This window comes from Aquarana catesbeiana, linkage group LG06, assembly GCF_042186555.1.
Source record: "Aquarana catesbeiana isolate 2022-GZ linkage group LG06, ASM4218655v1, whole genome shotgun sequence".
In the NCBI taxonomy this organism is placed as follows: domain Eukaryota; kingdom Metazoa; phylum Chordata; class Amphibia; order Anura; family Ranidae; genus Aquarana; species Aquarana catesbeiana.
The window spans coordinates 23,281,721-23,296,886 of NC_133329.1; the positions used below are offsets into that span (position 1 = coordinate 23,281,721).

Here is a 15,166-nt window from a genome sequence, read left to right on the forward strand (position 1 = left end):
ACCAAGATCGGTGTGATAAAATGCCTTCTCAATTTCCCAATGGCGCTGTTTACATTCGGCAAAATCGAAGTCATGAAATGCTCGTAGCTTCCGGTTTCTTAGGCCATAGAGATGTTTGGAGCCACTCTGGTCTCTGATCAGCTCTATGGTCAGCTGGCTGAATCACCGGCTGCATTCTCAGGTTCCCTGTTGGGACAAGAGAGCCAGAAAAAAACATGGAAGACGGTGGCGGGTTATTCCCTCCCACTGCTTGTAAAAGCAGTCTAGAGGCTAATTAGCCGCTAGGATTGCTTTTACATGAAAGCCGACCGCTGGCTGAAAAGAATAGATACCAAGATGATACCTAAACCTGCAGGCATCATTCTGGTATAACCACTCAAAGTCCAGCAACATACCAGTATGTTGCTGGTCCTTGTTGGGCATATGTTGTAATCTATTTTTTCATGCAGCTTGTGGGCTGAATGAAAAAAAGAGATTGATTGGTGGGTAAGCCCACCATTAGAATACCTCCCTTCATCCACCCACTTCTAATGATGGGCATACATGCACCATTTATATATGCCGAAGCATGGGGGCATCCTTCCGCAAAAGGTAGGAGCAAATCGCTCCTCCACCCCTGCTGCCCCCATGCTTCGGCATATATCACCTCCGCTGAAGTCACGGCTTTTTATACCGTGGGAGCAAACGCTGTTGCTGTCAAGATAAATAAATCCGCGATGCAGCTGAATGGTGTACCTGAAGACAAAAAAATGGTTAACAATAAAACACAGTAAACAGTAAAGTATAAAAAATTGCATACATGAAAAGCAAACATGATAAAACATAATAACAATAAAACATTTCAGAATAGAATACAGTAAAAAAGAGCCGAACAATAGAGAGAGAATAGAGAGAGAACAATAAAACGACAACTATTTTTTAAAATTTTATATATTTTTTGTGGGGTTTTTTTTTTTTTACACTTTTTTTTTGTAACTGTAACTTTTGTAACTGTAACCGGTTCCAGGTTCGGGTCTCTCAAAATGCAATGGCATCTTGGGAGACCCTGTGAAAATGTGCCTAGTCTGTGCAATGCTGTACGCTAATACTCAACTAGTGTATGGTAGCGTTCAAAACATTCACCAATGCAAAGACCAGGATTGTCAGGACAGGAGGGAAAATAATAGCGGTTGTCTTGCCTATATCTGCGCTTGCTGCAGACACAACATCTTTTTTGGGGGGTTTCTTGGGTAGGGGTACTCGGGAGGACATAAAGAAAATGCCTCTCATGCAGCCGACTGCATTTGGTTGGGGATGTGAATGGGGGAAGTACGGTGCTGCAGAAGTGGTGGGTTCCCAATTAGGATTGGCGAATGCAGCATTATGGGCACGATGGGCCTGTGTTTGTCTTCTTCTTGGTGGCAGTGAGACACTACTTGTGCTTGCCACCTCACCAGCTTGAACTGCACTTATTGGACTCGCCACGTCACCAAGTGTTACTGCAGTGCTGGTTTGACTACGACCGGGGTGTACTAGGCCGCTGGTGCTTGCCAGTTCACCAAAACGCTACCAAAAAAACTGTTAGCGATTGCAGGGATCAGGCCTGACTCTGCAAACACTGCAGTTATGCGTTTAGTGTTTTGTAAGTGACAGTGATCGATCGATACTGCACTTGGGTGGGCTGGGCTGGGCCAGGCGGAGGGGCAAAACGCAGGTGCTAGCAGGTATCTGGGCTGATCCCACTAGCACTGCATTTTTGGGAACCCTAAACTGCATAGAACTAGCATAGATCTGATCGGATCAGATATTGATCCGTTCAGATACTATACCACTAATGAAGGTGTATGCTGCGTGCGTTGGTGTTAGTGGTACTGGCGCTAACCTGATGCTGCCTGGGGCAACGCAGACCCTATCTGACCCTAAAAACTTATGTAGCACTGACAACTTTTGTTTTTAGCCTTATGTGTGTTATACAGGACATAAGTTGTTATACTGTCATCTTGTGGACAATTGAAAAAGGTACAATACTTATACGTTTCATGATTAAGAGAAGTGACATGGAAGTGATTGATTATTTACTTTGGAACTTTAGCTGTGACTCACCCACAATGCTCCTGGACAAGATGAGAACTGAACTGCATTGTAGGAGGATATAAAAGGGCTGGGAGCGGCCATCTTAAGTCTCTTGTTCCTGGGATGCGTGGGCTGCCAGCAGAACTCTGTAGGTGTGTGTGCCCCACAGGGTTGCGACCTACCTTGTGAAGGAGCGGAGCAGCAGCAAGGATCCTTCCATCATATCACAGTGTGCTGGAGCAGCAGAAGTGATCGTTCCGGAGAAACGCGGAGGAGGTAACCGAGGACTCCTGGTCGTTAGTGAACGGAACAGTGTGACGGCGTGGTGGTGCCTCCATACGGACTGAGAACTGCTGAAACGGGGACATCCATCTGCCTGGATTCCGTGTGGTGAGAGGGTTAACACCCGGAAGTTTGTTTAATATTACACACACACTTAGAACTGTTACAGAGTGTTGCTGGGACTGATAGTCCCATGGAACCAGTTAAGTTGGAGAACATTACATCTGCATAGACTTCAGTATTCAAGAACGGATGTTAGATGTTTGTCTTCTTTACATAAGAACACTTAATCAGTCTGCTGGATTATAACTGCCTTAGTGTATTACCTTACACTGCGCAACACTCAAGAGGAACCCCTTGTGGATTACAATTACAAATTCTTAGCTAGCGAAGACTGAAGACGTCAAGACTATCTCTTTCATTGCAGGGCCCTGCATGTAGTTACCAAGGATAGTGACTAGGAATGAGCTTCGTGTTCGAGTCGAACCCATGTTCGACTCGAACATCGTCTGTTCGCCTGTTCGCCGAATTGCGAACGATATGGGCCATTCGCACCAAATTCGTGTGGCGCATAACGGCCCATAATTCACTGCAGCATCGCAGTGCATTGCTGGCTGATGATTGGCCAAGCATGCACTACGACCCGCATGCTTGGCCAATCACAGCGCCGTCGGTAGAGAGAGCAGTAATTGGCCAAAGCCAGGGTGGCTTTGGCCAATTATGGCTCAGGGGGTTTAGAACACACCCCACACTATATAAGGCCGCCTACACGTAGTGTGTTCCGGCGTGCTTAGAGAGAGAGAGAGACAGTGTTATTTCATTTGAGTTAGCTAGATTAGGCAGGACAGTCAGTGAGTTAGCTGCACTTACTGTACAGTGTATTGTGTATATATATCCATCCCAGGTGTTATATATATATATATATATATATATATATATATACACACTGTATTCAGGCTTGTCTTGTTACAGTATTTACAGCTACCTGAAGAAAATTGCTGGTGTTCTTTTGATCCTATTAGTACCACAGTCAGGCAGCTAGACTATTTACAGTTAGTGTAGTGCGTCCTCCTCACAGTGTTCAGTTAAAACTACAAGTTAGTTTAGTGTGACCTCTGCACAGTGTTCAGCTAAAACTACAAGTTAGTGTAGTGCGTCCTTCTCACAGTGTTCAGCTAAAGCTACAAGTTAGTTTAGTGTGACCTCTGCACAGTGTTCAGCTAAAGCTACAAGTTAGGGTAGTGCGTTCAGCTAAAGCTACAAGTTAGGGTAGTGCGTCCTCCTAACAGTGTTCAGCTAAAGCTACAAGTTAGTTTAGTGTGACCTCTGCACAGTGTTCAGCTAAAGCTACAAGTTAGGGTAGTGCATCCTCCTCACAGTGTTCAGCTAAAGCTACAAGTTAGTTTAGTGTGACCTCTGCACAGTGTTCAGCTAAAGCTACAAGTTAGGGTAGTGCGTCCTCCTCACAGTGTTCAGCTAAAGCTACATGTTGGTGTAGTGCGTCCTCCTCACAGTGTTCAGCTAAAACTACAAGTTAGCATAGTGCGACCTCTGCACAGTGTTCAGCTAAAGCTACAAGTTAGTTTAGTGTGACCTCTGCACAGTGTTCAGCTAAAGCTACAAGTTAGTGTAGTGCGTCCTCCTCATAGTGTTCAGCTAAAACTACAAGTTAGTGTAGTGCGTCCTCCTCACAGTGTTCAGCTAAAACTACAAGTTATGCCCCATACACATGGTCGGATTTTCCGATGGAAAATGTCCGATCAGAGCGTGTTGTCGGAAATTCCGACTGTGTGTGGGCTCCATCGGACATTATTCATCGGATTTTCCGACACACAAAGTTTGAGAGCAGGATATAAAATTTTCCGACAACAAAATCCGTTGTCAGAAATTCCCATCGTGTGTACACAAATCCGACAGACTAAGTGCCACGCATGCTCAGAATAAATAAAAAGAGATGAAAGCTGTTGGCCACTGCCCCGTTTATAGTCCCGATGCACGTGTTTTACGTCACCGCGTTTAGAACGATCGGATTTTCCGACAACTTTGTGTGACCGTGTGTATGCAAGACAAGTTTGAGCCAACATCCGTCGGAAAAAATCAATGGATTTTGTTGTCGGAATGTCCGGACAAAGTCCGACCGTGTGTACGGGGCATTAGTGTAGTGTGACCTCTGCACAGTGTTCAGCTAAAGCTACCTGTAGAAGATTGGTGGTGTTTTCCTGATCCTATCACTACCGCAGGCAGCTAAATAAGCTACAAGTTAGTTTTTTGCGAGCTCTGCACAGTGTTCACCTAAAGCTACCTGTAGAAGATTGGTGGTGTTTTCCTGATCCTATCACTACCGCAGGCAGCTAAATAAGCTACAAGTTATTTCTTTGCGAGCTCTGCACAGTGTTCACCTAAAGCTACCTGTAGAAGGTTGGTGGTGTTCTCATACTACAGGCAGGCAGTTGATTTTGCTAGCTGCAGTATCAGTATATATATATATATATATATATATATATATATATATATATATATATATATATATCCCAGCTTTGTGCAGCTACATCTCACTGCAGGCCATTAGTATGTCTGGAAGGCCAACAAGGAGAAGCAGACAGTCACAAGCCAATAAAAGAGGGCAAGCAGGCTCTGTATCTAGAGGCAACAGTGCTGGTCATGGAGACGGTGCATCCTCATCAGCACGTGGCCGTGGGACACGCTTGGCCTTTTTTTTGGCAGCTGGCCGTGTTGAGCCGCAACATGCAGAAGACTTGGTCGAGTGGATGACCAAGCCGTCCTCATCCTCCCCATCCTCTCTCACCCAGGCTCAGGGTACTTTGTTTGGAAAAGCAGCTGCCAACCCGGCCTCTTCCCTCGGCTCAATGGCATCAGTGACTCCTTCCCTAGCCCCACCATGTCCTCCTGAGGACTCCCTTGAACTGTTTGACCACAGTGTTGGGTACATGCTCCTCAGGAGGATGCCCAGCATTTGGAAGGCTCTGATGATGATACTGAGCTAGATGAAGGCAGTAACGTAAGCACGGACAGAGGGGGTGCCCAAGAAGGACAGCAATCTGGCAGTCATGCTCCCCCTGCTGCAGCATACTGCCAGGTTTGCTCCAGTGATGAGGAGGGAGGGGATGATGAGGTCACTGACTCAACGTGGGTGCCTGATAGGAGAGAGGAGGAGCAAGCACATCACCAACGAGGCAGGATGCCCTCCAGGGGCCAGCCTAAGGGCAGCACACTGACTGCATCACACCCCAAAGCTCCACATGTGCAGGGCGCTGCAGTCTCTGCGCGTTATTCAAAAAGTCCTTTGGTGTGGGCCTTTTTGGAGATGAGTGCATCAGATCGCACGGCTGCTATTTGCAACATATGTCTCAAACGTATCTCGCGTGGCCAAAACATCTCCCGCTTGGGCACCACATGCTTGACCAGACATATGTTGACCTGCCATGCAGTTCGTTGGCAAGCGTATCTAAAATACCCACACCAAAGAACAAAGAGGACCTCTCCTTGCTCCTCATCAGCTGAGATCTCCAACCCCACTATACCTTCAGTCCTCTCTGAGACCTGCACTGAGAGGAATGAAGGTGTAGAATTAGGTGTGTCACAGCCAAGTACTTGTGGGCAATCTGCTTTCGGTACACTGACATCAGATTGTACCAGGCAAATTTCCCTGCCCCAGCTGCTGCACCGCCAAAAGAAGTTCGCTCCCAGCCATCCACATGCTAGCTTGGCAAAATTGCTAGCACTTCAACTGCTGCCTTTTCAGTTAGTAGACTCTGCCCCCTTCCGTGAGTTTGTGGAATGTGCGGTTCCTCAGTGGCAGGTACCCAAACGCCACTTTTTCTTATGGAAGGTGATTCCGGCTCTCTACCGGCATGTGGAAGGCAATATCCATGCCTCGCTGGACAGGGCGGTCAGCGGTAAGGTGCATATTACCACTGACTCATGGTCCAGCAGGCATGGACAGGGACGTTACCTAAGTTTCACTGCGCATTGGTTGACTCTGCTGGCAGCTAGGAAGGATGCAGGACAAGGTGCAGTAGTGTTGGAGGTTGTTTCGCCACCACGCCTCCAAAATGCCACTACTAATGATTGTGAGACACTCCTCTCCTCCACTCCCTCCTCTTCTTCTTCCTCCATGGCCTCTTCCTGTGCTTTGTCCTCTGAACCAGCGGTGCTCCGTAGGCGTTCAAGGAGCTACGCAAGTATGCAGGCCAAAACATGCCATGTGGTGCTTGAGCTGGTGTGCTTGGTGGACAGGAGCCACACTGGGGCAGAGGTTCTGTCAGCTCTACAGGGGCAGGTTCAGAGGTGGTTGACGCCATGCCAACTTAAGGCAGGAATGGTGGTTTGCGACAATGGCACCAACCTCCTCTCTGCCCTCTAACAGGGACAAATGACCCATGTGCCCTATTTGGCTCACGTCCCTAACTTGGTGGTGCAGCGGTTCTTGGGCAGGTACCCGGGCTTACAGGATATCCTGAGGCAAGCCAGGAAAGTCTGTGTGCATTTCCGCCGGTCATATAATGCCAGTGCTCGGCTGGCGGACCTCCAAAAGGAGTTTAACCTGCCCAAGAACCGCCTAATCTGTGACATGCCCACCAGGTGGAACTCAACGTTGGACATGCTGCAACGGCTGAATACACAGCAGAGGGCCATCAATGAGTACCTGTGCGACTATGGCACCAGGACAGGGTCAAGGGAGCTTGTTTTTTTTTTCCCCACGCCAGTGGGCCATGATCAGGGATGCATGCACTGTCCTGTCACCATTTGAGGAGGCCACGAGGATGGTGAGCAGTGACAGTGCATGCATCAGTGACACTGTCCCCCTTGTCCACCTGTTGGAGCTGCGTGGAATAATGGACAGGGCACTTGAGGCAGAACAGAGGCAGGAAGAGGACTACTTCCTTAGCTCTCAAGGCCCCCTTTATCCAGACAGTGTTCCTGCGTGCCCGCCAATCACACAGGAAGAGGATGAGGAGGAGGAGGATTGTGTCAGTATGGAGGTGGAGCCTGGCACTCAGCATCAGCAGCAGTCTTTAAGGGATCAGTCCCAAGAAACACATGGACTTGTACGTGGCTGGGAGGAGGTGGCTGCGGACCATGTCATCCTTAGTGACCCAGAGGACTCCGGACCGAATGCCTCAGCAAACCTACGCTGCATGGCCTCCGTGATCCCGCAAAGCCTGCGTAAGGATCCTCGTATTCGTGGTATCAAGGAGAAGGACCAATACTGGCTGGCAACCCTCCTTCATCCACGTTACAAGGGTATGGTTGCGGACCTTATCTTATCAGCACATTTAGTGCTGCTGGAGGCTTTGTAACAGATCACGGGGTGCGTCTGTCCACCGACTCGGTCGATTGACTGACCTTTCTAAAAATGAATCTGTCTTGGATCACCACCAGCTACCAAGCACCTGATGCTGATGTAACCGAATAATTTTTTTTGAAATCTCAGATCCCTTCAAAGACTGCCTATGCTGATGCTGAGTGACTATCCTGAGTAATAATCCTCTTCCTCCTCAATGATCACGCTGATAGCTTGTAAGAACATTTTTGGTTCTGGGCGCCGCCACCAGTGCCTAAGGCACAATTTTTCAGCCCCTGTTTAACAGGGGCGTGTAATTACAATTTTTGATGCAATACTTTGCAGCAGGGCTCGTTCCTGCGTTCCAACTAGAGTATCTGTGAGGGGTTGCAGTGTTGTGGCACCAGCACCAGTGCTTAAGGCAAAATTTTTCAGCTCCTGTTTAACAGGGGCGTGTAATTACAATTTTTGATGCAATACTTTGCAGAAGGGCTCATTCCTGCATTCCAACTAGAGTTTCTGTGAGGGGTTGCAGTGTTGTGGCACCAGCACCAGTGCCTAAGGCCCAATTTTTCAGCCCCTGTGTAACAGGGGCGTGTAATTACAATTTTTGATGCAATACTTTGCAGCAGGGCTCGTTCCTGCGTTTCAACTAGAGTATCTGTAAGGGGTTGCAGTGTTGTGGCACCAGCACCAGTGCCGAAGGCTCAATTTTTCAGCCCCTGTTCAACAGGGGCATGTAATTACAATTCTTGATCTAATATTTCACAGAAGGGCCCATTTCTGCGCCCACCAAGAGTGAGTGAGGACTTACAATGTTGTGGCACCAGCACCACCACCACCAAAGGCTCAATTTTTCTGCCCCTGTTCAACAGGGGCATGTAATTACAATTTTTGATCTAATATTCCACAGCAGGGCCCTGTGAGGGCTTACAGTATTGTGGCCACAACAACACCTAAGGCCCAAATTTCTGCTGAGTATATAGGGCAGGCCCCTACTTTCAAACATCCAACTTACAAATGACTCCTACTTGCAAATGGAAGGAGACAACAGGAAGTGAGATGAAATCTACCACTAGGAAGGGAAATTCTCTCCTGTAAGAGTTAATATGGGAAAAACATTTCTCCTTTCCACTGATGCTTTATCACCAATCCTTGTTTCACAAAAAAACCCAAATTTTCAAAAAACATTTGTCATTGGGAAAAAAAGTGAGGTGAAATCTTCTGAAGAGGAGCACAGACAGCAAAACAAATGTCACAGGGGTGATAACTCTTCCCTATGTTTTCCAAAAAGCTTAAAATAGATTTTTTGGCTGAAGCTAAACACGCAGATGATGTACAGGTACGTGATTCTGCCTGCCCATGCCATTCTGCCGCAGTATATCTGCGTGAGGCGGTCGGCAAGTGGTTAACAAATTTGTAAATTCGTAAATTCTAAAATTGTAAGATTCTAAAATTCGTAAATTCAAAAATTTGAGAATTCCTAAAACTCGGAAATTTGAAAAACCAAAAATTAGAAAATCTGAAATAATAACTAACTAATAACTAATAATAATAAAAAAGTTATTATTATTATTATTTACTTTTAATTAGATCCATTCCATTTGTTTAGATGCAGCATTTGTTATTTTGAGTAATTCGTAACTTCAGAGAAATTTGAAAGGAAATTCCAATACCTATAATGTAATAGGTAGTTATTATTAGTTGGTTAGTTATTATTAAGAATTTTCGGATTTTTTTCTTTCGATATTTCTGATTTTCTTTCTTATTTATTTTCAGATTTTCAAATTTTCAAATAACGAATTTTAGAAGTTATGAATTTTCTTATTTACAAATTTTCAAATTTACGAATTTATGAACTTACAAATTGTGATCATAACGACTGACCCTAAAAACAAAGCTAAAAAAAAAAAAAACAGAATGAAACGAATACGAACAAATTGTTCGGCAGTGCACATGTCTACAGAGAATGTTGCTGATCTCTTATGCCGCGTACACACGGTCGGACTTTTCGTCTACAAAAGTTCAACGGACGCCGACGGACTAAAGCTGGCTGGTAATCCGATCGTGTGTGGGCTTCTCCGGACTTTCAGCAGACTTTTTCAGCCTCAAATCCGACGGACTTTAGATTTGAAACATGCTTCAAATCTTTACGTCGTAACTATGACGGACCCCGAAATCCGCTCGTCTGTGTGCTAGTCCGACGGACAAAAACCCATGCTAGGGCAGCTATTGGCTACTGGCTATGAACTTCCTTATTTTAGTCCGGTGTACGTCATCACGTACGAATCCGTCGGACTTTTGTGTGGTCGTGTGTAGGCAAGTCCGTTCGTTAGAAAGTCTGCTGCAAGTCCGCGGAAAGTCCGCCGGAAGTCTGTCGGACAGGCTGTCGGACTTTTGTAGACGAAAAGTCCGACCGTGTGTACGCGGCATTAAAGTTTTTGACAAACTAATTTCTGTGCGATCCTAACAGTTTGGAAGGATCTCATAAACTAAAGCCAGGTGACATGTGGATTGATAAGAGACATTTATATACAAGGAAATGTTTGGAGACTCAATACAGAGTCTATTTCATGTACAGTTTGCAAAACTTGAAGAAAAAGTCACCTGGATCCACACCAGTCACTGCAAAAATTACTAAATAAAACTATTTCTATGTTTGATTTGTTTTCCTCTTGCAATCACAGTTTGGGGTACTATTTATTCACATGCTTTAATTGTTAGTTAGTCATTATTTATAATTTTTGGATTTTCGTTCTTTCAAATTTTTGGAATTTCTTTCTTATTTTCAGATTTTCAAAATTTTGAATTTAGGTTTTTTTAAGAATTTATGAATTTTCAAATTTACGAACTTACAAATTTACGAATTGCGATCATAACAAATGACCCAAAAAACAACAAAAAAAACAAAAAACAAATGAAACTAAAACAACCAAATTTTTCGTCAGTGCACACCCATTATTCTGGTCTCAACAAATTTTTTGGATTGATATGACTAGTCATATTTTCAAAGTTTTATTTTTTCATTGTTTGAACTTTTTTTTCATAGGGGGTTTAATGCACAGTCAACTTTAGTACAGCATTTTTACTTAGTGTACATGTCTTACAAAAGCTTTGTTTACTTAACATTTTAAATAGGTTTGTTGCATACGTCAATGGAGATAGACGATACCTAGCAGTAATATAAATATAAATCTATCAGCAATAAAACAACATCAAAACAAAATACACACATTGTATTTAAAAAGATTACATTGTTCTTCTATGTATATCAAAGATGTGAAAAAAAACGTGATTGCTAAGGATATGCATAAGCCCTTCTTGATTCAGGCAATATCATTTACATTTCTATGGGATTATAGACAAAAAATAATATGAGAAAGTACATTTGAAAGTTTCCTTGGCCTGTGCCAAAGGGTGCATTGTGTGTTTGAAACGTTATAAAAAGAAGGGAGAAAAGCTGACCTATATCATCTGTGAACAGAGGGTGTTGGGGGCAGTTTATGGTAGGGAGGAATCAATACAGAAAGTAGAATTCCATGATGAGAGGCCGAATATCCCTCTCCTTCCTCCTGGCCCTGCTGTGTGCTTCTGATGGATTAACACGTAAGTATTCCTCTGAATTTCTCTATGTGTACCCGAAATTTGTGTGTTGAGGAAGGGGGTTGGTATATACTTTGGAGAAGCATCAACTACTCACCTTCTATAAGAATCAAAATTAAGAAAGTAAACTAATGGAGAAGGAGGTTTCCAACTCTAGATTAATCTAGACAATGACCCATATACAGGAGAAGGTGAAGGCCATGAGCTAATATGGTGTTAGTCGTGTTGTAGAGTCCCTTGTCTGGCAGTGCTGTGTATCACTGCAGTAAGTGAATTGAAAAAAAATTAACTGTGGGCGCAAAACAACTTATTTAAAAATGTGAATTGTTCTAACTTGTCTCTATACCATGGATATGGGTTTACTTCACTTTGGTAAATCTTCACCAACTGTGAAGACATTCCTCCAATATAGGAACTTATCTTTTTGTTGGGTCCCTTTCACCATAATTTTTAAACTGTTGAAAAATAGATCTCTCAACACATTCATTGTATACCAATGCAATCTTCCAAATATCACCAGAATCATTTTTCCTGGGAACTTATCACAGATTTTTTAAAGTCAAACATTATTACTTTATACTCAACTTCTAATTCTTAGTTCTGATGTGGTGGAGAATTACAAATAATCTTTTCACAAAATGGGTGATAAAGATGGATAACCAATGAGTTGTAGAGAAACACCTTGGAGTTCTCCTGGGAAATTTCACTGATCTTTAGACATACCTGAGAAAGCTGCTTAATCCCAAGCTACATGAAACATGTATCTTTTAGTAATATGCATCATACTATTCAGTCATACTAATTCACCAAATAAATTAAATTTATTGATACTTATATTCTGTAATGTATTTGCTGTGTATTAATGCTTTGTTAAGAATCTGTTTGTACTTAAAGTTAATTAATGTCCAGGTGGCATGATATCTTACTGTTTCTTTCACTTGGTCAACATTTATATTTTTAATTAATTACTGTCCTACCTGGGCAATTCATAAATAATAACACTGGCAAAAAGTATGTGTATATGTACACTACTTATGCCCTGTACACACGATAGGATTTTCCGACAACAATTTTCCGTGGATTTTTTTCCGAAGGATGTTGGCTCAAACTTGTCTTGCATACACACGAATGCTGTCGGAAATTCCAAACTTCAAGAATGCGGTGACATACAACACGTACGACGGCGGCTCTTCTGCTTGATTCTGAGCATACGTGGACTTTTGTGTGTCGTGGAACACACGCTCGGAATTTCTGACAAGTTTTGTTGTCGGAAAATTTGAGAACCTGCCCTCAAACATTTGTTGGCGGAAATTCCGACAACAAAAGTTCTATGGAGCATACACACGGTCGGACTTTCTGACAACAAGCTCACATCCAACATTTGTTGTCAGGAAAATCCTATCATGTGTACAGGGCATTTGACTTTTCTTTTAGGTATGATGCTCCTTAAAAGTAGTTTTCCAACTATAACAAGGCACTTCCGATCAATCTATATCATTACACAGAACAGGGTTGGCCCAAGACATTGTGCTGCCTGGGACCGAGCATGAAATGCTGCCCCCCCCTCAAAAAAAAAAAAATCACGTCCACCAAAAATTTGGCTAGGTTCACATCAGTGTGGATGCGGGTGTCAGTGCGTTCCAACACCCACAAAAAAACACGCTGCTTTAAGAAAACACATGGGGATGCCATTAACTCTTAGAGGCACCCCCATGCACTTAAAGGTAATTTCCCACACACGTGGCACAGACATGTGTGTTCTGTGCAGAGCTCTCTTTTATCAGCATGGGGATGCACAGGAATTACGTGCATCCCTGTGCCAGCGCCCCATTCATTTCTATTAGAACCCGCACCTGTATGTCATATTAGAATACAGTGACTGTGTCCATGCAACTTCATGTCCCAGTAGAAATGATTGGGTTGCTGGCATGGGGATGTGTGCAACACCTATGTACCCTGTGCTGATAAAAGCCAGCCCTGCATGGGAGACACATATTTGCACCTCTTGTGAATGCACACTTACTAAAAATAGAATCTGAAAGAACAGTTGTTTCCACAGCTATATCAGTGATATGAAGCCTGAAAGTGTGTTACCTGTTTGCTGATAAGTTAGTGTCAGCCTCAGCAGCACAGAGGCAGAGGAGAGAGCACCACTCAGCTTGGCAGTAGGGCTGGAGAGGAGAGGGTCAGAGGGAAATGACACAGGAGGAGAGGTCACTGCACAGACAAGGAATTGGCACTGAGATCGTCCGGAGCAGGGAGAGGAAAAAAAAAAAACAGGAGGCTAAGGGGTGGGGCTGGTGATGTCACACAGACATCAGGACACTCTGAAAGAGAAAGTAGGAGTGATAGAAATAAATAGAGAGGGGAGGGAGAAGGCAAGCAGAGGAGCAGGAAAGTTTTGTGCATCTAGAATCGCTCAAGAAAGCACTAATAGCCAATGCCTTCCCAACCTCATGTGCCCCACCTGTTCCACTCTACTCTTGCTGAGGAACTAGTACAGTGCATGGTGTAGGCACAGGGCACTCAACAGCATACTCTGTGCTTGGCATGATTGTACCCAGAAAACTGTGCCCTCTTCCCACATTACCCTCCTGTCCGCCCCGCTCCGCTCCCCAGCAGGACGACATGCAAGGATGACACTGCACTAGAGGGAGGGAGTTGTTGTCAATATTGATGTGCCCACCCCCCAACACAGAAGGCAGTTTAGTGATCCTAGATTCCTTTCGCTGCACTCTCCAGGACAAAGTGATAGTCCACCCCTGTTGCCACGGCTGCCCCTCCCAGAGTACCACCTGGGACCAATGGACCCACCGGGACCCATAATAGGGCCAGCCCTGACACAGAAGAATCTCCCCTTTAGTATTGCTTTGATAAGCTGAAAGTTCCTTATCCTGCTTTTTAAAGTTCCCATGTAATACTATTGGAACTCCATGGACAAGCTATACCAAACACGTAAACTCATAAATGCTCTATAGAAGTACCTGTTACTACATGGGGAAGGGACGCTGGGGGATTTTTTTATGCAGTGACTTGTTTTTTGCATTTGGTGATATGTTAAATACAATAGGAAACTTTTTTTGGCCAACCCTCCCCTTTTTAAAGGTTATAAGAACCTTTCGGTTAGAACATTTTTATATTGGTTTTTACAATCTGCCCCATCTGAGCTCAGACTCTGATCTGCTCCATGTGGGTGTTCATCCCAAATTAAAGATTTGCTCTGCAGGGCTAACCAATTTTCTCCATGAGCAATGGAAGGGACAAAGAGTTAACACTCCAGGAAGAAGTGCTGACTTACCAAGTAAATTCTTATTTAGTTCTTTATTATTACATTAACTTCATAACCCAGTCTTACTTTCTGTTCTTTTTCTAGAAACCAGCAACTCTCCAAGCCCTGGTAAGTGATCTCAGATTGTAATCGTCTTTCTGTGTTCTATTTCTGTACATAGTCCTACATATTCATATATAGTTAGATTGAAAATGTTGTAAAACTTTGCTTGTATACCTTATATGGTGGGACTGGCTTATTTAATCTGTGTTATACCAGCCATCATATTTGTTGTATCATATGCAATACTTTTTGTAATACATAACTATTGTATGCATTTTTTTTATGGGTATTTATGTAGGCAATTGCAATCACCTTCACTACCAAGAAATGTTTTGCTGTCGGTACCACCTACTGTAAGACATCTGAATGATTGTTTTATATAGCTTTTCTAGTTCTACTTACCTGATATATACAAATTTGGTACATTTTTTATATATTAAAAGATTGTGTTGATTGACTCTCGATAACATGAGAAATTGGAAAAGGTCAGCGCTCAATGGGTTAAAAGTGAAACAATAATACCAAATCAATAGAATACCAAAATATAAAAATGACATTTATTGGTGATGCAATAAAAGTTTCTGAGGAAGTTC

General features: G+C 43.7%; 1 protein-coding gene across 1 annotated transcript in view; it reads left to right on the plus strand.

Annotated features, from left to right (window-relative positions):
- The window catches only part of LOC141147913 (uncharacterized), a 123,410-nt gene that overhangs the window by 31,004 nt on the left and 77,240 nt on the right, over positions 1-15,166 (plus strand). Inside the window, exon 3 of the mRNA XM_073635071.1 lies at positions 14,616-14,639. Within this exon, the coding sequence (XP_073491172.1) occupies positions 14,616-14,639 (24 nt within the window). The remainder of the gene's footprint in view (positions 1-14,615; positions 14,640-15,166) is intronic.